The sequence below is a fragment of the Lissotriton vulgaris genome, chromosome 7 (genome assembly GCF_964263255.1).
Source record: "Lissotriton vulgaris chromosome 7, aLisVul1.2, whole genome shotgun sequence".
NCBI classification, from domain to species: Eukaryota; Metazoa; Chordata; class Amphibia; order Caudata; family Salamandridae; genus Lissotriton; species Lissotriton vulgaris.
The window spans coordinates 1,347,945,850-1,347,973,738 of NC_141695.1; the positions used below are offsets into that span (position 1 = coordinate 1,347,945,850).

Genomic DNA, 27,889 nt, shown 5'->3' on the forward strand with positions numbered 1-27,889 from the left:
GTACCAAGGGAAGCAACCATGACTTATTCCAGCTAACTAGCTCTCCTGACACTCATCCAAAGTCCACCAGGACCGAGGCTACTGAGGGTAGATCCACTGTGTAAGAGAGGGACAAAGTGTCTGGAAGTAAATGATGAGATCCAGGTGCGCATAAACCCTGTGGATTGTGGACTAGAATAAGTAGAGTCACAGACCCGAATTGCTGGATCTCCAGGCATCCATCAAGGCCCACCGATGCAGCCAGGCCATAAGGGCCTTCATATAAGCAACTGTCATGGAGCTGGGGAGTGGATGGTTGGGAAAAATACATAGTAGCGTCCAGAACTGCGTTAAAGTTTCCTCACCCTCCCTCCCTGAAAATACAGAGGATATGTGCCCACCTGGCCAGCACGAGATAGAGATGCCAGAGTGAGGTGAATTAATCTGTGGTAGGAGCACAGATGCAGCCTATATGAACATGGCAGCCTTTAAGGAGCACCTCCTGGACGACATACCAACCCGTAACATCCACCTCCTGATATAGGACCTAAAGGGGAGTCCCTGCCTTCACCCAAATGAGTGCACCCCTCTCATATGCTGACAAATTTGTAGAGAAAACTTGCCCCCGCCATTGCTTCTGGAGTTGAATTCCTTCAGCTTTAGTGATATGTGATTCTTGCAGCAGGTAATGTGGGTCTTCGTATGCTTGAGAAAGGTGTGTACTCTATATAGCTTAGCTGGGGTGTGCATGCCACCAATATTCCAGGACAGGACATTAAAAGTCTATAGTTGCATGAGGCCAATGAGCCTGATGCACCTCTATGTCCCACAGGGAGCAGCAAAGGTAGGGGGTTATTGGGGCAGGGTGGGAGGACTCGCTAATAGGGAGCGTAGAGATGGAATCTGCATGCATAGCCATGTACAATACAAAAACAGAACTAGACTCAACAGATAACAACAGTACAAATAACAATACCAATACCTTAGGCAGCCTGGCAACGACCTGCAGCCCAAATAGAAATGCCAAGAAATCACAAGCATAATGGGGAGGGGGGTGATAGCAGGAGTGTGTGAGCTCTTCTATTGATCCGGTCCTGATTACATTTAATTTGGAGAAAAAAGGAGGACATGCTTCATGCCCAGGTCTCTCATCTTGAGCTTGACTCCCAGGAAGTACGCTTGTTTCTGCTGGACCATCAGGATGAAGTCTGGAAAGAGAAGTATACAATGATCGACTCGCAGATGGAGAGGTCTGGTGCGATGCCGGAGGATAGTGGGCAGCCTTTAAAATGTAAGAGGCGGGAGGCGTGGCCAAGATGGCTAGCGGGTAAGATGTGACTCGTTAGTCTCCCCGCTCCCGTTCGCCCGCTGTGTGGTTTCCCGGCACCAATATAAGCAATAGACCCCTGAATGTGAAGGGGAAAGGTGCAGGAATCCAGGAGGGTGTCCGGCGTCAGAAACAGAGTCTAACGCTGCCCAAATCGACCTGAATCTGTGAAGGGCCCCTTGGAACAAAATGGCAGCCTGGGCCACGGGGAGAACTGAGGGCACAGCGCAGAACCAGAACGGGATCATCAGCGAGGGATTGCGGAGCTAGTGCCATCCCCAGAAGCGGCTTGCACCACACAGACAGCTACGAGGAGCATTCTCCAAGGGACGGATGTGGAGGTCCGGGCACCAGAGCGAAACAGCGGGAGGTACAGAGCGTAGTCCGCATCCTGTGGTGAGCTGGGTGGGAGGCCCAGAGCGCACACCAGAGACATCGTGGTCTGAGAGCCCCAGGCACGGCACAGACAGAGGTATGGGGTCCGGTGGTCTGGAGAGCGACTGAGGATCCGGGGGGTCCAACTCCAGGGCTCCGTCCTGCTAGCAACAGTGTCCAGAGCAATAGGTCCCGGCGTCACCGGCGTCACCAGCACAAAGGAATGCCCGGACTGAAGGCGGGGGCTGCTGCCCCCGCACGGTGGTATACCCGCACAGGGATGACTGCAGACGAAGGTGAGGGCCCAGATCCGAGAATACTGACGGGCCTTCATCAGGCCCACTGCCTTGGGACATAGGGCATCTCGCACTTTGGGATTTGGCATCATCGGGGGGCAGGTGGGGAATGGACCGAGGCCCAGCTTCACAGCCAGTGCCATGTAGCATTGGATCCGCACACCAACTGAGTCCGGGACTGAGGGGGACAGGAGCCATATTTTGAAGCGGGGGCCTCTCGGATAAATGGAACCACTCCCAAGGAGGCAAGGACCTTAGCAAGAGTGGCCTGAACATTGCAGGAGGTTCCACTCAAGAGGGAAAGCACCTGGGGGTGGTGGAGCTCCTTCAGAGGCCCACCTCAACAGTGGAGGGCCTGCAAGGTTTGCTGCGTGCCGTGTGAGCACTACTGGAGCGCCAACGGATATCGTATAACATAGACTCAGGCCATTGCGCAGTGCAGGGTGCATGTGGACATGCAGCGAAGGTGGCGCGGCCTGATCTGGGAGTACAAAAGGGGAGAGGCCGCTTAGTTCCATCCTTAAGGCATGGAGTGGACGGGCCAGGGAGCACTGCGCACGCCTGGTGGGACGCCCTGGGACTTTCAGCTGACCCTTCAAATTCCCCGATATAATCTAGAAATGTCAACAATGAGGGGAAAGAAGGATAGAAACGTCAAAGATATGTTCACCAGGATGGCTGGGTCGGGTGGCAAAGACGAGTGCGCCTCACCGGCTACATTAGGGGGCAGAAATGGGAGAGCTCAGAGGAATTCTCAATGCTGCGGGACAATATACACACTCTCCGCAAAGACCTTTCCACTGAGATAAAAGAAGTGAGGCGGGATCTCGACACTGTGGGTGACAGATGCCACATTGGAGGATCACAAACAGACTCGAGACGACGAAGTGGAGCAGCTGCATCAGGAAGTGATCCGCCTTCAGGAACAGCAAATAGAGCTCCGGGCCTACGCAGAAGATTTGGAAAATCGCTCCCGTAGAAACAATACGCGAGTGAAAGGAGTACCTCCCAAGGAAGAAGGCACGGATATCATCCAGTATCCTCAAGGCCTCTTTCATCACATATTGCGGAAGCCACAGGACTTTGTCATCAAAATGTATAGGGCCCATAAAGTTGATCTGCAGAGGAGGGCGCCGGCACCTCCCCTAGATATCTTGGAATACTATTTTTTTTTGTAGAAAATCACAAATATTTTTTTATTTAGTCATGATACGAGGCAAAAGAATGTGCAACACAGCCATACATCTATTTGTGTTTGTTTATCGTTGTTTTACAGATGCACAAAACTTGGTAAATGTATACTTTGCATTGATATCTTGGCATACTTACCGGACTTTCAACTAAATGAACTCATCTTGCGACGAGCACAGGATGCACAACCCCTAACATACAAGGGTCACGCAATTGCCCCGTACCATGATCTGGCAGCAATAACTCTGCAGAAGCGCCGAGACTTCCACCCGGTAACACACATCTACGCAACCAAGGTATCTCCTAATCCTGGGGGCACCCTTTCCGCATCGTCTTCAGATGGGACGGCAAATTGCAGCAAATCAATTCATTGCGGGAGGCATGCCGGGTCTTGGTCATCGAACATCCTCAGCAACCCGAAACTGCCATGGGTGATCACAGGGGCCAACGGGAGAGGTGGCATAGAGTCAGAGGAGGGAAGAGGCCTGATGCATCGTCAAAGCCGGACTCGGAGGCTATAGCACAGGAACGTCAAGCAGTGTTAGCTTCCTAATCTGCCAAAGCTGGATCCAGAGATAGCAAATGAAAGGACGCAGGGGTCTGACAAGTGGAAACAAGCTGTGCCGGCAGATGGTGGTTGGGGAGGGCGGGGGGATCTGATGGCCATGAGATGCACCCTACCACCTGTTTCACCAAGGGGACGCAGTCGCTTATAGCGGCTCCTGGACTCTTTATTTAGGGGGGTACTTCTTTTGTTATTAGTTGGGGTTAGGGTGGGGGAGGGAGGATCTGGTGCTCACAGCAGCCATATGCACTCAGCTCTTGGGGTTCGCCACACGTTTATATAAGAGTTGTTCCACAGGTACACATAGCTCTGACCTGGGTGGCGAGAAGACGTTTAGGGGGAAGGAATGGGGATGGCCTGGTATCCACCACATTTCAGTTCACACCTACACTAGATGGCCAAGGACATTGTGAAAGTACTCACGCTTAACGTAAAAGAGCTCAACAACCCCATTAAAAGGATTCAAAGGAGAGCAATCCTATCATACCTGGAACAGGCAGATATTTGTCTCCTACAGGAGACACATCTCCTTCCCAAACATTGTCATCTCTTACACTCGAGGATTTTTCCCCAGCAGTATTTCTCTTCTAAGGGGAAAAGAAGGCAGGGGTGGCTATCCTCATTGCCAAACACTGTAGGGGGAGGTGAAAGAGGTGGTGGACGGAATTTAAGGGAGGCTACTGGCATACACTAAACAAATTCAGTCCCCGATCGATGTGTAGAGGTGGGCCTCAGCCAGGCCTACCAGTGCTAGGGGTTTGCCCTTCTCTGCACACAAGTCCTCAGACAAGTAAATAGAAGTTGGCACGGAAGCTGAAAGGTTAAAGGAAAGATTTATTACACCTCATGTGGTGGAACTACATTCACACAACACCCTTCGGTAGTGTATGAAGTAGCACAAGGAGTAGAAGAACCATGGATCTTTTATAACCACACAGGAGCTCAAAAGGAGGCGGTACAAGTACACATAGGAGAGGTACATACTTAAATGGTTATACAGAAATGCACAGTGAACAATAAAGGGAGAGCTAGCAGTGTGCTGACTCCGTTAAAAACAACCTGACAGTTACAGACTAAAACATGTGTATGAACAGTTACAGATTCCTCTGCGCATGTGCAGAGTGGCGGAGCCTAAGTATAGCAAATCCTCTAAGCAGACCACAAGGGTAAACAACAGTGAAGAAGGAGAGAGCACATGGTGAGCACATGGCAGACAAAATGGCTGCCGGAAACAAGATGGCTTCAGCTAAATGCTAACACTGATTGTTGTCAATTTTCCACAGACAACTCTTTTAGCATTAGCTGAAGACATTTATGATCTAGGATAATCCTTGTATATCAATTCGCATAATATTATTAATTTCTTTATCTAATATTTTCTGGGCATTCATTTGTGCAACATTTCGTTCAGCAGGAGTACAGGCAGTAATACAAGTAGAGCAAAGCATTGGACCACATTGTATACATAAGCAACATGTCAGTAGAACAGAGAATAATATACATAACATAGTAACTACTTCCCAACCCCAAGTTACATTTAACCCCCAAAACCAGCTGGCAAAAGTCCATGTGCCAGAATCAGGGTGGATTTCAGCAGCAATCTTATGTAGTTGAGAGATTGCATCAAAAACTGAGGGGGCATTGTCAATTATATAGACACAGCAGCTACTTCCGATGATACGGCATGCACCACCTCGGTCAGCCAAGACTACATCTAGGACCATACGGTTTTGGAACGCCACAATCCTTGCAATTTGCAGTTCCTCTGCAATGTTCCCAAGTGCCATAGCTGTCTGGTTGGCCACAGCTTTCACCACACGAATCAAACGTCTGATCTTTCTACTGTTTAAGGCAGCACCAACAAAGAAAAATAGTCCCAGATTGAAATCAACATATTGCTGTAGTGCAGTGTCAGTCTGGTCCACCTCATCATTACTTATTGTCCTCTTGTATCTGTTCTTAGTGATATCATTAAATAATCGATAGTCCTTTTGATATGATGCAGGTGCGAGAAACACAGGTGGTAACAAAAATGGACACGTAGCAGACTCCAGACCATCCAACAGGTAGTATCCCTTGTTACCGCAGACAAAGTAGGTGTTATGCAAAGACATGAAACAACTATTATTGACACCTTCAATAGTCAAAACTAGAGTTCATTCGCTTCTTCCTATTGTGATTCTCCCAACACTGCTTATACACAAGCCTGCTCGGGCTCTAGTAACAGATATTACAAATGGTCCATTACCCTTGGTAGTTCGCATATTTGGGAAAACATAAGGCGTAGAAATATTTCCGGGTCGGTACTCCTCCCATTTAGTTCCTTCAGCCTGTGGATTGCCATCTTCATCTGGGTAACACACTTTATTGAGATGATAGTTTATTCCCCCTACAGCCATACTAGTAATGTTAGCTCTTTCAGAAGTGATTAGAAGTGCAAACCAGGCTTGACAAGAACCATTATGGGAGAAGGGAAGAGGAATGAAAGGTGTTCCTCCCTTCTTTTGGTGAGCAGGTATCATCCCACATACCCAACAGTCAGTAGTGTTCGTAGCATTGTGAGTATGGTGTAACATCTGGATGAAAGTGTTGTTCAAATAAGATTGTCTATGCTTTTGCTCATGGTATGGGAGAGTACAATAGTGGTGCTCAATTGGTACTGGAGTAGTGGCAGTCAGCAATTGTAGAGCAGGAGCCGCTTCCTCTACAGCCCAAGTTATTCCTGTCATAGCAACCACAGTGACAACAAATATAGTAATGCACATGGTTTTTCTATTACAAATTTTTGCAGCAGTTGACATTTTCTCCTTCGGCATATCCATCCCACTGGTTGAAATAACAAAATTTGTTGGAGCTCTAAAGTCCTGGGCAGCCGTTGGTTTCTTCGCTGAGGGTCAAGACGGGTGTCACTATGCAGAACCGACCCCCCCCCCTTGCCACATCAGCTCCTTTTCACTAACCCAGGATGGTAGCTCAACCAGTCTTTTTCAACAATGAAGGTTCTTTCCGGGGTCTCAGTTGATATCGGGATACACCAGAGAGCGTGTGGTCCGGGAAGACTTCCGCAGGTTCTCCAGGTGATACATCTTGGCCCTTCTCCGTATCCAAAATCTCTCAATGGTCGATCAGGGCAGCAGGTTCCACCAGGGTAGACGGCACACGCTTACAATGCGTTTAGTGTATCCAGTTCTTTCTCTACATCACTCGATCTGCAGTTCCCGTCGCGAGGAGCACCTGCTCCGGTCCTCGCCACCTGGACTCCAAGCTGCTCGACCTCTGGGAGGCTCTGACTATCACGTGGTCACCGGGCTGGAGTTCATGGGCCTCACCTGTGGACCTGTCAGGAAGATCTTCTTGAATCTGTTGATGAATAGAAATCAAACTGTCAGTCAACTGAGATAGATAGTCACTCATCAATACACATGGTACATCATGTATGGGGCGTGGTTTAGGAATTCCCCAAATATTCATAGGCCTTCCAAATACCACCTCATATGGCGTAAGACCAGATTGTGAATGTGGCACTGATCTGATGGACAACAATGCCAAGGATAGTGCATCTGGCCATTTCAAGGATGTAGAAGCCTGTATTTTCGCTAGCTTCAAATTTAAAGTAGCATTATATCTCTCCACTAACCCTGCAGATTGTGGATGAAAAACTGCATACAACTTCTGCTTGATCCCTAATCCTTTCAGGACATATTCAACAACTTGCCCAACAAAATGGGGTCCGTAATCACTCCATAAAAGTTTGCAAACACCGAATCTAGGGAAGAATTTTTTCAAAAGCATCTTTGCTGTGGTCAGAGCTGTATTATCTTACATAGGGTATGCCTCTATCCAGTTACTGAAGGGACATACTACTACTAAGACATATTTTAGATTATTGCAGCGTTCAAGCTGAATATAATCCATTTGCAAAACTTCAAAAAGTGCAGTTGGTATAGCAAACCCTCCTGTAGGAGTTCATGTCCCTGTACCAGGATTATAGTGGAGACAAATCAAGCAGGATTTTACTGTCTTTTTAGTTGTACTGGCAATCTCTGGATGCTCCCAAACTTGCTTAAGCAATTTCGTTATTGAGGAAGCTCCAACATGTGCCGGCCCATGTGCCATGTGAATCATATGTTGTAAATAGGCTGTTGGCAGTTTCCACTTGGCCATCTCATTATTCTTCCAGCAGCCTTCATCATCCAATGTTCCTTCCTTAGACCATTGCTCTAGTTCTTCAGCAGAAGCAGATCTCTGCATGTCTAGCACTTCCTGCCTAACATCATGCCATTTTTCAGCCTGTGACTTCACTACAAACATGGATGTAGTACTTCGCTGCATTGTAGTTTCACGAGCTGTGTGATCTTCAAAGGCGTTGCCTTGTCCTATCTTATCAGTCACTTTCTTGTGTGCACTACATTTAACAATTGCTATTTTCTTTGGGTATGTCAAGGCAGTCAAATGATTATGCACCAACTCTCCATGCATTATTTGCATCCCGTGGGATGTAAGTCTCTCTCCTTCCAGAGTAACCCAAAATCATGAGCCACTCTAAAAGCATAGCAGATATCTGTATAAATGTTCACAGACAAGTCAGTACTAAGTTCACATGCTCGTGTCAAAGCTATTAACTCAGCTGCCTGAGCTGACTTCTGTGGGATACCAGCTGTCTCAACTACCGTCTGAAGTGTTGTAATCGCATATGCAGCTGATGTCGTGCCACCTGGTAACTTCAAGCAAGATCCATCAACCCACAATTCCCCATCAACATTTGAGATGGACGTGTCTTGCAAATCGACCCTACCCTTTGTCTGTTCCTCAGTAAGGAATATACAATCATGAGACTCCTGTGACTGAGACTGAGTTGCTGGGTATGGCAACAAAGTAGCTGGATTCAAAGTTGAACATCTTTTCAAAGTGATATGAGGGGCCAAGAGTGTCAAATTATATCCTGTCAAACGAGCACCCGTTAAATGCTGCATTTTGGTTTGCTTCAGAAGGGCATCAACTGCATGAGGTACTGACACCAATAATCTGTGCATAGACACAGCTGCCACTGCAACAGAGCGGAAGCACCCAGGCAATGCATGGGCAACGGGATCAAGAACAGCTGAAAAATATGCATAAGGACGTTGCTTTTCACCGTGTATCTGTACTAAAACTGACAATGCACACCCATCTCTCTCGTGTACATAGAGTATAAAAGTCTTAGTGTAATCTGGAGTGCCTAATACTGGTGCAGAACAAAGAGCTTGACGCAACTGATGGAAAGCATTCTGGCATTCAGACGTCCATGGAAGGGGCATTGGGGTGTCTTTGTCAGAAGAGTCAACAAGGGTTTAATAATGTGTGAAAAGCCTAAAATCCATTGCCTACAAAAAGAGGTAAAACCGATGAATGCACGGACATCTTTCTGAGTACGGGGCACTGGTGTGTCTAAAATTTCTTTAATGCGATCTGGTGTAAGTGCACGTCCCTCCTTAGACAGAAGGTGACCCAAATAAGTCACCTTCAGTCTACAATACTGCAATTTCTTCTGTGAAACCTTGTGATGGTGTGATGCAAGGAATGAAAGCAAAGACAGTGTGCATTCTTCACACTGTTCGGGTGTATCAGCTGCCACCAAGATGTCAATGACATATTGTATGAGAGCCACCCCTGTGGGAAAAGGGAAAGAATCAAGCTGTCTTTTCAATGCTTGGCTGTAAATACTAGGACGCTCTGTATACCCCTGAGGAACTCTACAGAATCTATAGGATCGCTTATTCAAAGTGAAGCCGAACAAATATCGGCTATCAGAATGAATAGGAATTGAAAAGAAAGTGTTCTTCAAATCAATCAAGGAGAAGGTAGTAGCCGTTGGAGGAACCAAAGTAAGAAGTGATGTAATATCAGAAACCACTGGGTATTGTGGTACTACAATCTTGTTAACCTCTCGTAAGTCAATGATAAACCTGTAGATTTAAGTATCAGTGTCTTTCTTCCAAATAGGGCTACTGCAAACATTATAAGGGACTTCTTCCACAACCCCCACTTTAATCAGATCATGAACAATACGTACAAGTGCCTCTTCACCTTCTCGAGAAATTTTGTATTGAGACAATTGTGGCAATGAAGATCCCTCCTTGACACTAATATGCACTGGTGGAATAACCATTGGCCCTAAATCAGTATCCGAAGTGGCCCACAAAGGATCATCTCTGAGCCCCACCCTCTTCAACATCTACATGAGCCCCCTCGCGGCCATCGTACGCAAACACAACCTCAGCATAATCTCCTACGCCGACGACACCCAGCTGATCCTCTCCCTGACCAACGACCCCGCCGCCGCCAGAGCCAACCTGCACGAAGGGATGAAAGAGGTAGCCGAGTGGATGACGACCAGCCGCCTGAAACTGAACTCGGACAAGACGGAGGTCCTCATCCTGGGCTCCTCTCCCTCCGCCTGGGACGACTCCTGGTGGCCTCCCGCCCTGGGCACCGCACCCAAACCGACAGACCATGCACGCAACCTGGGCTTCATCCTGGACTCCTCCCTCTCCATGACCAGGCAAGTCAACAACGTCTCCTCGGCATGCTTCAACATCCTACGCATGCTACGGAAGATCTTCTGGTGGATCCCCACCGAGACCAGGAAGACCGTCACCCAGGCCCTCGTCACCAGCCGACTGGACTACGGCAACGCCCTCTACGCCGGGACCACCGCCAAGCTCCAGAAGAGACTCCAGCGGATCCAGAACGCCTCAGCCAGACTCATCCTCGACATCCCACGAACCAGCCACATCTCCGGACATCTGCGAGACCTTCACTGGCTCCCCGTCAACAAAAGAATCACCTTCCGCCTCCTCACCCACGCACACAAAGCCCTACACGACCAAGGCCCGAGCTACCTCAACAGCCGAGTCAACTTCTACGCTCCCAAACGCCACCTCCGATCAGCCAACCACGCCCTCGCCGCCGTCCCCCGCATCCGAAGAGCGACTACAGGAGGAAGGTCCTTCTCCCACCTGGCCGCCAAGACCTGGAACTCCCTCCCGACCGACCTGCGCCTGACCCAAGACCACCTCTCCTTCAGGAAGAAGCTGAAGACCTGGCTGTTCGAGCAGTAGCGGCTCCCCCCCCCCCAGCGCCTTGAGACCCCACGGGTATGTAGCGCGCTTTATAAGTGTCACTGATTGATTGATTGACAAAGTACTAGGGAGTGAAGCCAACACAATATCTTCCCTAAGGAGACAGGACTTCTCAACCACCAGATAGTTATCATTCAAAATATCACGTACACCTTCTGGGGAACAACGTATCGTAGCCCTGAAACACTTGAGCATATCAAGACCCACAATATTGTCCGGTGTGTTAGGGGAAAGCAGAAATGGACACGGAGCAGTACATTTCTCAACATTGAATGCAAGTGGTTGTGACAGTGGGCTAAGGGAAGGTTTCCCATCGAAACCTATCGGTCTAATGGTTAAGCCACACAGGGGAGCCCTTGGAACCAATTGTTTAGACAAGGCGCTACGAGTAGCTCCTGTATCAACCAGAAACCGATCAGTAGAACTAAAAACACGTGCTTGGTCATAGAGACCCTTTTGATCAACTGGAACTTCAACTGATTCCTTACCCCATCCTAGGCATTCCTATGCATAAGCAGAGTCCGTCAAATCCAAAGTCAAATAGTCAGATATTTGATATTGATTACGGCGATCAAACAAATTTGAAGAATTTGGAGAAACCCCACAGTCTCAAATCTAGCACGATCATCCATACCTCTCCTATGCCCTGGGGTCCCTAGGCGACCTCTCCTTTGTCCCCGACCACGCTGGAACTGCGGAGGGCGCGAACAAGGACATTCATAAGCCCAATGTCCAATCTCCCTGCAGTAAGCGCACTGATCAATAGACTAAGTAGCTCGGGAAAAAGAGGGCACATCAGAATGATACATTGCACGTCCGCCTCAACCATTATTTCTGTAAGAGGGGCCATAAACCTGAGCTATCATAACCTTAGTTTTCAACTCCTTATTCTTCTTATCCTCATTTCCCTTAGCTTCTAATTCCTGTTGTTCATAATACTGAGCCATAGTCAAAAGAGAGATTGGGGAAGACGTAGTCCATGAACTCTCGCTGGCCTTTAGGCGACTAGCTATTCCTGGCAACATGTTTGTGATAAATTTATCGACAAACAGATGCCTGCCTGTGTCATCTGTCAATGACTGGCCACTAAAGTCGTGAAATGCTTCCTAAAAACGAGTTAAGAAATCAGAAACTGATTCTTCTACCTTCTGCTTACAGGATGCTAACACAGTACAATCTATCTTTTTTAGGAGGAAAGAGTGTTTTTAATTTAACTGCAATGGCTTTTGGAAGATCTAAAATCACTTGGTGCGGTTTCTGCGCAGGTTCCCTTTCCGCATCAATCCTTTCTAGCTCCTTCCAAACATCCCCAAAAGTTGTATGGTCATCGTCTCTACGAATTTGTTCTCCACATATCAGGGGGTAAAATCAGCCCAAAAAACATGTCAATATCAGATAAGGTCATGGTACAGGAACTAATAGCTCCTTCAACTTCTTCATAAAAAGCGGCCGGAGTTTTGCGCGTGTCAGGCAAAGCAGCTCTAAGAGCCATGACATCTGCTCGACTCCATGGAGTATAAACCCAATTATAAATAAAATAACCATTTGCATCAGTAGAATCTTTGTTATCACTCGTCCCTGCACCCTTAGGAGGAACATACAAAGGAGTGGCTTCCCGCATGGTTTCCCATGAACTACAACATTCTTATATGTCTCTGAAGCGTCAGCGTGCTGCACGGAGGTCTGGAGTGTTTGTATAACTGCTGCAGCTGCCTTTTTCTCTCCTCCCAAACAGAATACATCAGCTTGCAGTTTAACCACGTGTCTAATAAAATCAGCCACCTGAGGAAGGGGAAAAAGACCGTCACGCAATTGCTTATAATCCCTTGATATATCATCAGGCTCTAACTCTGTGGAATGTTTCCTAAACCGTTCAATTACTTCTGTGGCAAACATTTCTGCAAAATATAAGTGCTCCGTTTCCTGCTATTGTTGTACGTCAGACAAAAGATCAGAAGCAGAAATATCATTACGAACAGCTCTATGGGCAGCAGATCTAAGGTCAGCCGCACGTTTAGCGGTCAGCATAGAGCGAGTCTCTCCCAACGAATCCTGATCTGAAGGCGAATCATCATCATCAGAATCGTGAGTAGGAGCAGATGGAAAGGTATATGGAGGCCGAGAACGATCTAGCAAAATGAAATCATCCTGTGGTTTATTAAGGAGAGGATAAAGGGGGTGCAGGATAGGGTATTGGCCATTTACCTGTGAACGACGCTCTATATCCTCTCTTTCTTTTATCTCCTTCATTTCTTTCTCTTTCAATTCCTGTGCTTTCGCATGGATACTTTTGCATTGTTCCTTATCTAGTAAAGCTTGCTCTCTTTTCATTCGTTCACGCTCTTCTTTCTCCCACATTCGTACACAGTCAAACATGTCTTGTCGACTCTTACGCTTAAACATACATTGTTCCACATACTGAATCTTCTTAAGATCAAATGACCCATGCATAGGCCAGCGCAACTCAGGATCCTTGATAATATATTTATTCCATAACGTGCTGTCCATTATAGAAGAAATAAAATTTTTAACAATACGTAGCCCTATTAGGCATCCCCTCGGAGGGAGCCAACTATGTCCTCTCAATACTTACATCGGTACTGCTACAGAAGCAACGCATTCTACAAAGTGTGCTTAAAACAGGCATGCCAAAGAATATTGTAAAATATACAATATTATACAGCAGTGGCACTTAACGCAAAGCGTGCCGTTACATACACTTCATAGATTAGAGAAAAATCTCATTACCTGCCTGTATAAATTGCAATTTATATATCTACATACATTCCATATGTTGGCCAACTACATATTCCATATATATATTGTCGCATCAAGCGACTTTACCATAAATAGGTCTCCAGATTCCAACTGCCAAGTTCTGAATCAACCAAATGGTCTCTGCATAGCGAACACCAGAAGAGATCTCAGTCGAGGACCAACACCACCTGGAGGGTCAGATCAGAAAGAGAGAAAAAACACCATGGGGGCCAAGATGCTGGTCTCCTCGGGCATTGATCGTCCGCAGCGAGATTCTAATCCTTCGTTTCGACCACTCCTTCGGGCATCCGAGTCGCCGATGAGCCCTACTTTTTTGTTGGGCGCCAATCTGTAGAGGTGGGCCTCAGCCAGGCCTACCACTGCTAGGGGTTCGCCCTTCTCTGCACGCAAGTCCTCAGACAAGTAAATAGAAGTTGGCACAGAAGCTGAAAGGTTAAAGGAAAGATTTATTAAACCTCATGAGGTGGAACTACATTCGCACAACACCCTTCGGTAGTGAATGAAGTAGCACAAGGAGTCGAAGAAACATGGGTCTTTTATACCCACACGGGAGCTCAAAAGAAGGCGGTACAAGTACCCATAGGAGAGTTACATACAGAAATGTACAGTCAACAGTAAAGGGGGAACTAGCAGTGTGCTGACTCCGGTATAAACAACCTGACAGTTACAGACTAAAACATGTGTATAAACAGTTACAGATTCCTCTGCGCATGTGCAGAGAGGCAGAATCTAAGTATAGCTAGTCCTCTAAGCAGAGCACACGGGTAAACAACAGTGAAGAAGGAGAGAGCACATGGTGAGCACATGGCAGACAAAATGGCTGCCGGAAACAAGATGGCTTCAGCTAAATGCTAACACTGATCGCTGTCAATTTTCCACACATGGTGGTAGGTTCTGTATATGCACCTAATTTGGGACAAGAGGGGTTCCTCAAAACAGCCTTATCCGACATGATGGCCTCACATAACCACATGACATTAGTAGGGGGAGACCTGAATTTGGTTATGGATTCAGTCAAGGACAAATCAAAGTCCATTTACCACCAGTAGGTGGAGTTGTCCGGGGGAGGGAAAAAATGGTTGAAGGAAATTGGCCTAGTTGACATTTGGAGGGAAGCTCATCCCACTGCGACATAATACACATTTTATTCCCACACGCATAAGTCTTATCCTGTCTGGATTATTTACCAGGTACGCTAGAGCTTAATACAGCAGTCGCAGATGTAGGTATTGAATCTGCGGCCCTTTCGGACCATGATGCAGTGACAGTACAGGTGTGGCTGCCACAAGGGCCCGACCACTTGGAGGTTTGAGGCTTAAAGAAACCATGCTCCACAGGAACACGGTAGAGCAGCATGTCACTAAGTGTATTCAGGAGAACTTCACCCTAAATGATACCCCAGACGTCTCTGTCACAACACTAAAGCAATGAAACAGCAGTGAGGGGGGAGTTCATAGGCTTATCGACAGCGGATAACAGAGAACGTACGGAACTGCAGGCGACCTTATCTGTGCAGGTGCGAGAGCTTGAGAGGATACATAGTCAAACGGGAGCGCCCAGGGTATGTAGGCAGCTGAAAGCGGCCAGAGCCCAGCTAGGAGGCATTGATCTAGATAGAGTGGAGTATGCTGCGGTCCGACTAAGAGACTCTTATTACATTGGGGGAGATCGTATGGGCCGATTATTAGCGAATAGGCTGAGGGCCCAACGACTACTGACAAAGGTGCTCTTGCTGTGGAGGAACAGACAAAGAGAGGCCACTGGGGATCAAGAGATAGCCCAAACCTTTAGGGAGTTCTTTTGAGAAGCTCTATGCAGCAGACACACTGATTGACCGCGACGTGCTTTCTTACTTGCAGAATGTCAATTTGACAGCACTGTCACCAGAGCAGGCACATTCTCTGGACGCCCCCATCTGCATTGAGGTATTAGTCATGGCCATCTTGTGGCTTAAAGTGCGTAAGTCCCCACGCATGGAACGGGTTCCCCGCTCTTTTCTATAAAAAAAGGTCTGTCATGTTCTAGCACCGATCTTAACACGGCTGTTTAACTCCTTCGGAGATGCTAAACCCATTCCGGCGACGATGCTGGCCGCGGCGATTATGGTCCTGCCCAAAGCTGGAAAAGATAGGCAGAACTGTGGGTCATACCGTTTGGTGTCCCTCCTTAACATAGATTTTAAAATATTCACGGGAATGATAGCCACAAGGCTGGGCTCTCATGTGCCTTATCTAATTGAACCAGATCAGGCGGGGTTTATCCAAACCCGGCAGAGTGGGGATAATACAAAGAGGATACTGCACCAAACACAAATGTATGCACTTTTGTTGCCGGTCAACGCCGAAAAAGAATTTGACCGGGTAGATTGGAGATTTTTGGGACACACGTTATCATGATTTGGGCTGGGGGAGCGATTCCGGGAGTTTTTAGGCTGCTGCTATGGGAGGCCTACAGCCTCCATTAGAGTCAACAGCGTTTCTTCAAGATCTTTTGATATTCAGAGGGGAACCAGGCAAGGCTGCCCACTTTCCATTTTATTGTTCGCTCTATACATAGAACCTCTGGCACAAAGAATATGACACAACCCCAACGTTAAAGGGATTCCATTCGGAGGTGAAACACATCCAATCAGTTTATATGCTGAGGATGTGAAAAAGGCCTTGACGGAACAGAGGGACTCCCTTCTCGCATTTTTAGAGAAGCTAGAAATATTTGGCCATGTCTTGGGCTTTTGGGTAAACGTGGATAAATCTCTGATCCTAGAGTTAAATCCCACAGCCTCCACACTTGGACCTGGAGAAGATCGGGTGGCAGGGATACAGAAGGTTGACACTATTCCCTATTTGGGGCTGGAGTTAGCAGCAACACTCCAACACACGGTTAACTTGAATTATACTAAACTTGGGCGACAAGTGATAAAAGATCTGGGCAATTGGAGTAAACATCACCTCTCTTTATTGGGGAGAATAGCAGCGGTCAAAATGTCCCTTTTACAGAAAGCACTGTATTTGTTTCAAACTCTACCGGCGCTACCACCGGAAGGAGCGATTGTTTCTCTGCAACGTGTCAATAACCATTTTGTGTGGGCAGGGGCAAGACCATGGATGAGCAAGAGACTGGTGTACATGCGCCCGGAATAAGGAGGCTTGGGTATTCCGGACCTCCTAAGCTACTACAAAGCGGCCCAATTGTGATACTTAGTGGAGTGGGCAAGGCCTGAATCTGAAAAAAGGTGACTCTTCCAGGATGTATGTATGTATCGGTGCTTTTATATAGCGCAATGACTGTCACCCTTCGGGTATCCTGGCGCTTAGACTTAGATGATACAGACACAGTGTAAAACAGTTGCATGGCTTGCAGAGAGGAACTTTAACAGGTTTTGGGAAACAGGTACGTTTTCAAAGCCTTCTTAAAAGAAATAAAGTTGTCGGTGCGGCGTAAGCCTAATGGTATGGAGTTCCACAATTTTGCTGCTGTGAATCTAAAGGATCGGCCTCCCATCCGAACCCTCAGAATCTTGGGAACTATCACCATACATGCTGAGGCCGAGCGGAGAGATCTAGAAGGTGCATACCAGGAAAACAGGTTTTGCAAAGAAGAGGGACCCTGTCCGTGAAGGGCCTTATGTACCAAGCAAAGGGCTTTAAACTCAATCCTCTGGGGAATTGGAAGCCAATGGAGCTCCCTAAGTGCTTTTGTTGAAGAGTCAAGGCGACTGCGCGAGAGGGCCAGCTTGGCGGCGAGATTTTGAACACGTTGCAATTTTGCCACCAGGGTCTTTGGTGCCCCCAGAAGTAGTGAGTTACAGTAGTAAAGCCTACTTAGGATGATACTTCTCACTACTTCTGGCCTGGATTGTACCGGGAGCATCGGTAATATTTTCCACAACATACGCAGAAGTGCCATACAGGTGGCTACTGTTTTATTTACTGACACATCTAGCTGCAGACTGGGGTCAAACATCACCCCCAAGTTTCTGACTGATTCGGCCGGCAGACTGGTGTCCTGAAAAGATGGAGGCCAAAAATTCGATGGCAGAGGCCTAGGGGAACGGTCCATGGAACAGTGCAATACCTCAGTTTTGGAACCGTTGAATTGTAAAGAATTAAGACTCAACCATTCCGCCGTCGTGGACATGCACTGATGGAAAGTCTCTTGCGACACTGCCTCCTTTCCTTCAAACGAGAAGACAAGTTGGGTGTCATCAGCATAGTTGGTGACTGCAATGCCATAAGATTTTATCAACTGGATCAGGGGACGGAGGTAAAGATTGAACAGGATCGGACTGAAGGCCGATCCCTGGGGTACTCCCTGCTCCACCCTTCTGATATTAGATTTAAAGGGCGGCAGGGCAACCATTTAGTGTTGGTTGTCGAGATAGGACACCAGTCTGTCAACAAAGTATTCCCCTTTGGGTAAACTTCAGAGTAAACCACAGTTTTATACTAAACATACACAAACATATACAATAAGGAGCAATAAATGATTAACATGAATCAGACATACAAAAGACCTTGTACATTTTATTTAAGTAATATAAAAACAAATTATAAAACAGTACATTGTCAGAAATCAAGATAAAAAATTCATTATAAAATGTGGGACAGTGCATAAGGAAAATGATTCCAATTAAAAAGCGGAGAAAGCCACCAGTATTTCAATAGCTTTTGATTAAGTTACTCCAGGTTTGTAAATTCCACAGTTTTGTAGGAGTTTCTTATCTCTTGTAGCCTAGTGCTCCTCCACCAGAATAGAGCATTGACGCATTTCGGTTTATGGCACATACATTTCCAAAGCCAAGAAACCTTCTTCAGGAAATAAAATTATAATATCCCACAGAACCACAATGTCTTTGTGGAATTCAAACGAGTGTTGCTATAAGTACGACCACTTCTACTGCTCCACCACCTCCTAGGTATATCTTAAGAAAGTCGAGATATGCACATAAAAATATGCTGCATCACAATGTTGAAAGACGGCAAAAGTCACGCCTAATACTTCAAGGTAAGCCTCCTTCCTGGTCAGACCGCCCGCAGTCTGCAGGTCAGATGGTCGTCGATAGCAACGTGGGGTACTGCGTGATAAAACCTCCGCTAGCGGAGGCTTACCTTGAAGTATTAGGCGTGACTTTTGCCGTCTTTCAACATTGTGATGCAGCATATTTTTATGTGCATATCTCGACTTTCTTAAGATATACCCAGGAGGTGGTGGAGCAATAGAAGTGGTCGTACTTATAGCAACACTCGTTTGAATTCCACAAAGACATTGTGGTTCTGTGGGATATTATAATTTTATTTCCTGAAGAAGGTTTCTTGGCTTTGGAAATGTATGTGCCATAAACCGAAACGCGTCGATGCTCTATTCTGGTGGAGGAGCACTAGGCTACAAGAGATAAGAAACTCCTACAAAACTGTGGAATTTACAAACCTGGAGTAACTTAATCAAAAGCTATTGAAATACTGGTGGCTTTCTCCGCTTTTTAATTGGAATCATTTTCCTTATGCACTGTCCCACATTTTATAATGAATTTTTTATCTTGATTTCTGACAATGTACTGTTTTATAATTTGTTTTTATATTACTTAAATAAAATGTACAAGGTCTTTTGTATGTCTGATTCATGTTAATCATTTATTGCTCCTTATTGTATATGTTTGTGTATGTTTAGTATAAAACTGTGGTTTACTCTGAAGTTTACCCAAAGGGGAATACTTTGTTGACAGACTTGTCTTTTGGTACCCTACTCCTTTGGGTCTTTGGGTCCCTCTCTGTTTTTAGAGAGATAGGACACCAGCCAGTCCAGAGCCAGTCCCGATACCCCTATTTCCTCCAGTCTCCTAATCAGGATTGTGTGGCTGACCGTGTCGAACGCGGCCGACATGTCGAGTAATACTAAAAAAGATAGGGCACTAGTGGGCATCCTTGTATGGAAGGTCCCCTTCCTGAAAAAATCACAGCTTCCACGCAGTCTGCTGCGTTCACTGATCACCAAGTCGGTGATGAAAGCCTGGGACGGGATGGCGATGGCCAGGAATCTCATGACTTTTCCATCTCCTTTAACTCCCCTGTTTGGAAATAGTGAGTTTATGCTGGGTCTGTAGGACAAGGTATTTATGTTGTGGCGGGACGTCCCCTGTTGCTCGGTGGGGCATCTCTTTGACCTATCAGGAATCGTTTCATTCTCTCAACTAAAACTAAACTGTGGGATCCCAGAGAGGGATAGATTACGTTTAAGGCTCCTGGTTTTCCGTTTAGACTGATTTTTACACATAAATACAGACGGAAAACTTGTTTTCCTTTTTCTGTATTTATAAATAGAAACGGAAAAATACTGCCAAAAGAAATGGCCAGGTGAAATCTGAAATCACTGCCATCAAACTGCCGCTCTGGAGAGGGATGAACAGGTGCCGCCTGGAGTGCTGTATCTTTCCACCCCCAAAACAAAGGAAGCACCTTAGCTGCTCATTTCCTCCCTGCACAGAAACTTTGTTCTATAGGTACCCATTTCTTACGGCCAGTATTTTGGTTCTGTTCTAGTTATGAGCGGATCTGGGCTACTTGAACATAGGTTTTTAAACTAGAGAATCCCAGCTCCCCTTCCATAACAGGTTTTAATAGCACAAGTAGAAAGGGCTGGTGAGATTTTACATTTACGGAAACAGAAAAAAGTGTTTTAAGTTTGGCGAGGGGCATATTTTGAGGATGCCTTCGGCAAACTTCGGCCCCGACTGCTTGGCCTCTTTGAGCCATAACAGCCAGCCAGAAGTTTTCTGACAATAATTTGTCACCTCGTGGGAAAAATAAACATTTACAAACAGGAAGCCTTCCCGAAGGACATTCACAAAGTTTTTTGCGCTTTTACAAAACTTCTCTTTAACGCTCAGTTGAGAAAAGAAATATGAAAACAGAAGTCCGTCATGCTAAATGTTATATCCAAGGTGGAGGTGGTCATTTCCATTGCAACACTCCAGTCTTCCTTGGGTCCTCGGTTTCGCCCAGTGATATCTGGAGACAGTTGAAATCTGAAATCACTGTAACTGTCATCAAACTGCCGCTCTGGAGAGGGATGAACAATTGCATCCAGGAGTGCTGTGTCTTAAGACCCCCAAACAGAATGAAGCGCATTAGCTGCTCATTTTCCCCCCTGCACAGTAAGTTGATATAAAAGCGAGATATCAGAGTGCTCTCCAGTACTTGAGCAAGCAGGGGAGAAACTGTAGTCTCTGCCAACCTTGGCGAATCTCAAACTGACCACGAGGGGCAGGGGGGTGTACTAAAAGCTACAATGCAAAGAAACACAATGCAAAAGTGAAAAAGAACCACAAGGCAGGTGACAATATTCTAGGGAATTCAGCCCACTCATGCCTCAGCTACTGTAATGTAATGTAATGTATAGGCATTTATATAGCGCACTACTTACCCGGAGGGTCCCAAGGCGCTTCGACCGCTGCGAAACCCTTCCTGGCTTCCCTGAGAGATGGTCCCTTAATGGTTATCTCCAGGGTGAGACCAGGCATCCCCGGCGGTCTGGTGGGGCCGTTAGTGAAGATGAGGCAAGCTAATGCCCAGAGTTGCCGAGTGTGAACGCTGATCAGAGTGGGCACCGAGGGGAGAGAATTATCGAGTCCGCTGACCCTGGTCCAGAAACCTGCCGCGCCGGGAATCGAACCCTGGTCCGGGGCCGTCCTCTGCTCTCGGGTCTGCCGCCTCTAACCAGTGAGCAGGCTCAACCAAAACTCCACTCTAGGCAGCAGCCGCCCTTTCACAAAGACGGGCTTAAAAAAAAAAAAGAGGTGTGAAAACGCCGCAGGACATCGGCTGTAGTCTCAGCAACCTTTGTGTTTTTATTTTATGGGAGGGGAAAAGAGGTTGATGGGGGCACAGGGGTGGAGGTTGGAGCCCAAGTCTGTTGCACCATCTTAGTACTACAGGAGTTGTGAACTTAGTGTGGCAGAAGCAACCAAAAATAAGCATTGGCATGTTTGCATGCATTGCATATACAAATGATATTTAGCACATTAAAGCTAGTCCTTCTGGCTTTGACAATACTGGAGAAAAGACAAAGGACGACTTTACGCATATAACGTACTTAGGAGTTAAGTAACTTAATATGACAGACATTAATGATTTAGCATGCTTTTTAGTGGTAATGCACTTTTAAGATTCCTCGTGAATTCCGATGGAAGCACTTTCTAGAGCTTTTATTTCAAGAAGGGGTAACAATAGGACATTGCAGACAGCTCCGCAAACAACATCTAATCAATACCACTAGTTCACACATTTTTTCCAAGAGGACAGGGAAGACATTTGCTTCCAATATGTAAAGTACGCTTACCATAGGCGCCAAATTCAGAAACCGCTGTGGGATGGCCGTGCCCAACATGCTAAAGCCATAATCAATTCAGTGAAAGAAGAATGCAGAACAATGCCATTAACAACCCAAGTGGGTGTGAACAAAACTTGACTGCACTCATGCCTAGTCTGGACATGCATGATCATGCAAGTGAAACTCCAAAATACACGAGTGCCTTTTTTTTTTTAAATTACCAATTGTATTATTTACTTCATTTGGTGAATATATATCTATAACTAAACCTAAACAACTGAGTGTAGGTATGCAGTCTATTTAAATAAATGTGGAAAAATACTAGCTCAAGCATTTTCTTTTGCTTGCAACAAACATAAATGTGGATAAATGCAGATAAAATGTCAAAAAAATAAATATGGATAAATACAGACGGAAATGTTAAAAAAATAAATACCATAAAACGGGAGCCCTAAACATAATGTAATTCACTTAATGCTTCGGAAATGTTTAATTTGTGTACTAGAGTAAAATGGCAAGATGTTTTGTATGGATGCAGGAGTACAAACAGACTGTACTAATCTTGCTCTAGATTGCTTCTGCTTTTGCATTGTTTCCAATTGAAAATCAATAAACACATTTAAACATAAAATGTAAGAGTTTGGTAGCAATGGGTGGCGGAGGAGGCCCCAGCGCGGGCCCCCTCATGGAACGCAATGCGCCCTTTTGATGGAAAACAACAGGGTAAGGTTGGCAGCTGGCACCAGATCCTTGAACCACTGTTGCAGGTGGGGTATGATATCCAGGCCCTCGTAGTCCACCAGCAAGCAATGATCCTTATGTTACTGCACCGGATGTGCCCCTTGGCACCCTCCGCAAGTGCTTCCAGGATATGCACCCGCTCTGTTAGATTCCACATTTGCTTCTGTAGATTTGACGCCTTGCGTTGAAGGTTAGCTAGGGCGTGTTCTGCGCAGGTGACCAACTCGGTCAGTTTCCGATGGTTCTGCCGAAGGAGGTTGATGTCCTCTGCTATCATGTTGACCTTTGCCTCTCAGTGGGTCTGTGAGGTCTCAGCTGCTGTGAAGATAGTATCCAACTTGTCGGGCTTGGTGGGGTCCCACTCGCACCCGAGGTCAACATCAAAGCATCTGTTAGAGGTCGCTTGGTGCGGCCCTAGTCTCCTGGCTATGATGAAGAAACCTATTGCCCTGGCCCGCTTGCCCACCCTCTCGATGTAGGAAGGGCAGCACGAGGAGACCAACCAGACTAAGGAGAACAAGAAGAGCCAGCGGTGCTGATCCCTGGGGGTGGGCCCGCTCAACCCATGGCCTACCAGCACAAACAAGGGGGAGAAGCATGAGCAGTCCCCTGATGGCCCCAATCATGCGACCAGGACATCAGACAGCCATTGATAGGGACCCTAGTAAGCCCTTAAAAAAGAACCCCCAATCAGCAGAAGTGCCCTCTATGGCCGCCCCCAGAGATGAGCCGCAAGGAGTGGCAGTTGCTCCTCACTGCAAGAATCATCACTGGGCAGCCCCCAGGGGCCGTCCTTCCAGCAACCACAGAGGACCCTACACACAAAGCTGAGGGGTTGAATGGCCAAGGGTCTAGAGGCGGGCGTCAGGCAGCAACCAGTGTTGGCCCACCACATGGCCTCCAAAAGTCTAGTAGTTCAACTCCTGCCATCCATGTACAACTCCACACAGGAGCAATCGAGTCCATGGGAGAGGTCATGTGATTTTTCCAGTAGTACGTCTGGAAACCCATGCCTGATGCAGCTTTCCAAGAATATTTCTGAGGTTTTTTGTGAATATAAAAAAATGTACAAGTACACTTGAGTGTAAATGTACAACCCTGCCTGTACTTTTATAATTAATCCATGAAAGGGCTCATTGGTTGTCCTGAAAATCTGTCTTGGACACACTCCTCCTGGACCCACATTAGAAGGTATAGTACCAAAATATTAAGTTTTGTTTACAGCAGCATGAAGTTACATCGACTAAAACATATTGTGAAGGTAAGCAGGTGTAGAGTTAAGAACAGGAAATCTATATCAGATATGCATGCGTGCCTTGATAATATTCTGGGAATCGATATTGTGAAGTTTATATAAATCTTGGTTGATATTATTGACCTCGTTATTTTGACATACAACCCATTAAAGTCCATGGTTGAAAGTAAGTAAGGGTACAATTCACAAGCAGGCTCCACCATTGTGGCAGAATCTCTGCATTGCAGTTTCTTATTAAAGAGATTCCGTCACAAGTGCGGAGCCTCCATCATGGCGGTGGAGGCTCTTTGTGAATCTGACCCTCTGTCTACACTTGTATTGCACAGTTACATGATTCCAACCATTCCGTGAAGTGTCTTAGCATGGCCATGCCATGTTGTGATGAATGTTTTCTTCATTGTTGCTCCATTGCCTATCCTTAGCATGGAAACAAATGATAAAGAAAAGGAAGGTTGTTGAGCCTGCACCATTGGACTGCAGTGATATCTTCCCAACAGTAAAGCGAAGCGGAGTATATGTCATTTACCCAGCTGGACCGCAAGCACCAGTTCCCGTCTTCTGTGACATTACAACTGATGGAGGACCATGGACGGTAATATGAAATATGTGTGTTCATCATATTTTCAAGGAATGTATTTTTTATCTGGGTGACCAGGCAATCTTGGCTAATAGGTGAAAATGAAGAGCTGAAGAGTGTCTCTGCTCCTGGCTGCTGCTATACCATATGTCGTTTTGTACAACATGTAACAAGCAATGGCCAAGTCAATAGATTTGCAAAGTTATTAATTCTGATTTAAAAAGTAATTATTCTAGATTTAGAGATCTTTGAGCCCAGTGGCACTGGTGATCAGAGATACTGTGACAGTGCCTCCAAAGTCAAAGACCACTGGAGCATAACCATCACTGCACAGGTGCAGTTGTGGCACGCCCACCAGTGCCATTATAGCAAGAAGATTGGCCAGCAGTTTATATATACACACTGCAGTTTGTTTGTTCTTGATTACCAGAAATTCCATGGTGTATGACACCAGTGCAGGGGCTGTGGGATGCACTCATTTGTGTGTCAGGGTTCAAAGGGTACATAGTCATAAGTGAAGGGATCAAGGCATGCATGTTCAGCATTACAGCATTCAGAAGGCGTGTGTCTGCTGATGGAGGGAGAGCTGGATTCATGTGCATTAATGAAGGGAGCCCAAGATGTTTGCGGAAGGACTCTGCATGCTTGATGATCACTACAGGGGTGCAGGGCACATGGCTATCAGTGCAGGAACCCTCATGGATTAAGACCGTCATTGTTTAATACTGAGGGGCACTTCTAGGTCCCAAAAGATCCCTTTCACCCGCTTAGTCCCCTAGGGTTCCTTACTGTCCCCTGTCATCTTCAGCCTCTACCTGGAACCACCGAGTGCTCTACTCAGAGATAAACACAACAAGGTGATGGATGAAATGCTTGAATTAATCTCAGCCACTGGCAATCATTTGGGCCGCATCCCAGTCCATCGTTTGTCACCCACCATGCCACCTTATTTTGGACCCAGCCATATTCAAATCAGTTTTGACCCTGTTTCAATGGGGACAGCCCAGCCTGAATGGCCTGGTCAGGTCCCCCCTGAACCAGAACACAAAGAACCTAGGACTGATTTCATCTGGATTATGGCTCATCAGCCAGGTATAGCTTTATGCCAGCATTAAAGTGAGAACAGGATGCAAGTCTGGCTATACCCATTGCAAACATCACCTTAGCAACACCAAAGTGATGGTGGAATGCTTGAATTAATCTCAGCCACTGGCAATAGCCCAGGCCACATCCCAGTCCATCATTTTAGCCCACCATGCCATCTCAGTTTGGACCCAGCCCTATTCAAATCAGTCTTGATCCTGCTTCAACTGGAGCAGTCAGTCTGGACTGACAGGCCATGTTCTCCCTCAACCAGGACACAGGCAACCTAGTACCGGTTCACCCTGGTTAGGTCTGCCCAGCCAGGCATAGCTTGATTCTGGCTGATGAGCCCTAGTTAGGGTGAAATAGGGATGTTTGTGTTCTGGTTCAGGTAGGACCTTGCCTTACAGTTCAGGCTGGACTTTTCCCATTGGAGTAGGGTCAAGACTGATTTGCATATGGGTGGGACCAAACTGAGGTGGCATGGTGTGCAGAATAACAATGGACTGGAAGGCGGCCAGAGAAATTACCAGAGATTAATTCAAGCATTCTATCCATCAGTTTAGTGTGTTTCCCTAAGTGAGATGGGTATGCCCAAACTTCGACCCTCTGAAAATTGACACCGTAAACAAGCCATATCTGGCTGGTGAGTCCTAACAAGGGTGAAACTGTTCCTACGTTGCTTGTGCTTCGGTTCAGGGAGGACCTTGCCAGCCAGTTCGGGCTGGACTATTCCCATCGGAGCAAGGTCAAGTGTGATTTGTATATGGCTCTGTGGCATGGTGTACAAAATAAGAATGGACTAGGATGCAGATTCAAGAAATTACCAGTAGCTGAGATTAATGCAAGTATTCCATCCATGTTTTTGTATACATTACTCTTTGTAGATAACAGCATCAAGATTCACCAATATGTTGATAATACGCAACTCTGCTAGATAGTCTCCTATCCTTCAGACATCTAGAGCCTGAAATATTGCCTGCACCTTAACTAGACCTGGAAGTCCCGTACCTACCCGAAGCTCAATAAAGTCAGGACAGAACTCCTGTTATTTGCCAAGAACATGAAACAGCACAAACTTGGCTCAATTACATGAATATTGACTACTTCGAACTATAAATTCCACTGAATGGCAAGTCACTTGGGTTACCCTATACAGGACTGACCCTTAAGGAACACAAAGCCAAAAAATAAAAGTTCTTTCTTCTAAAGAAAGTGAAAACATTTCTTCCAGAAAGTGACATCAGACCTACTGTTCAAACTCTCATATTCTTACATTTCGACAGTGGTAATGCTATCGACATTGTCTTGCAGTTACAATTTAAGGGAATCCTCCACGCCGCAGCACTTCTCATCCAGGACCAGAAGAAATATGATCACATCGCACCGATCCTAATGGAATTCCATTGACTACCCTTGCTGGCCCGCATCTCACAAAGAGAATATAGTGACTCTGCCAAGATAGGGATGGGACTGTGCTTATCTTGGATAGTGCAACCTCACAGCCTTCTTTGTTGTGGAATGCCTCCTGCTGCACTCCACTCATATACTTATGCAGATATTTTACAAGTTGAGTCTGGCCAGCTGGGCTGCAAGGTACTTGTGGCTCTTTGGTGCTTTCCTTTCTCAAGGCATTCTTCATTTGACTCCTGGCAGATGAACCCTCCTGTGCACTTCCTGGTCAGGAGATCAGCTGCTCTCCTCACTCTAGACAGTTCCACTTCTTCTCTAGGCAGTAGCTTTAGGCTACGCTAGTTCCTAGGGTTTGGTCTTAATTCTTAAAGGAAGACAGCAGCTTACAGAGTTCCATCTATGGGGAAACATTTATCCGGTGCCAGCAGATTCTCCTTCAGAATTCCAGATGAGTCCCAGACATTGACTCAATCAAGAGAGCAATTATCCATAATAGGGATTCTAACCCAAAGCCAGGTCCAGCCACGTCTGAGCTTTGTTTAAAACTCAAACTTGTGCCAAACAGGTAATAATGCCTTTTCTGAGTATTGGAGCGGTAAGAGTAGAAACTGGTATCAACTGTCAAGGGGTTTTGTATAACCCTGGGCAAAGCACTACTCTACGCTCGTGTAGTTTGTGAAGTTTGCGCAACTTCGCAGTACGCAAACTGCACGTAGCAGAGAGCAAACATGCGTAGCGTAGTGCAGCGGTCATTTTTTGCTTGCTCACGGTCCTCAACGTCAAGTTGGCGACCGCGAGCAAGCAAAATTACATCCTCGCGAGACTTTCTCCTTGTTCACGATCAGCAACATCAAGTTGCTGAT

The 27,889-nt window shown here is 46.4% G+C and overlaps 1 protein-coding gene across 1 annotated transcript in view; it reads left to right on the forward strand.

Annotated features, from left to right (window-relative positions):
* Positions 1–27,889, forward strand: part of LOC147703665 (microfibril-associated glycoprotein 4-like) — a 75,163-nt gene that overhangs the window by 32,923 nt on the left and 14,351 nt on the right. Inside the window, exon 3 of the mRNA XM_086928942.1 lies at positions 24,376–24,545. Within this exon, the coding sequence (XP_086785068.1) occupies positions 24,376–24,545 (170 nt within the window). The remainder of the gene's footprint in view (positions 1–24,375; positions 24,546–27,889) is intronic.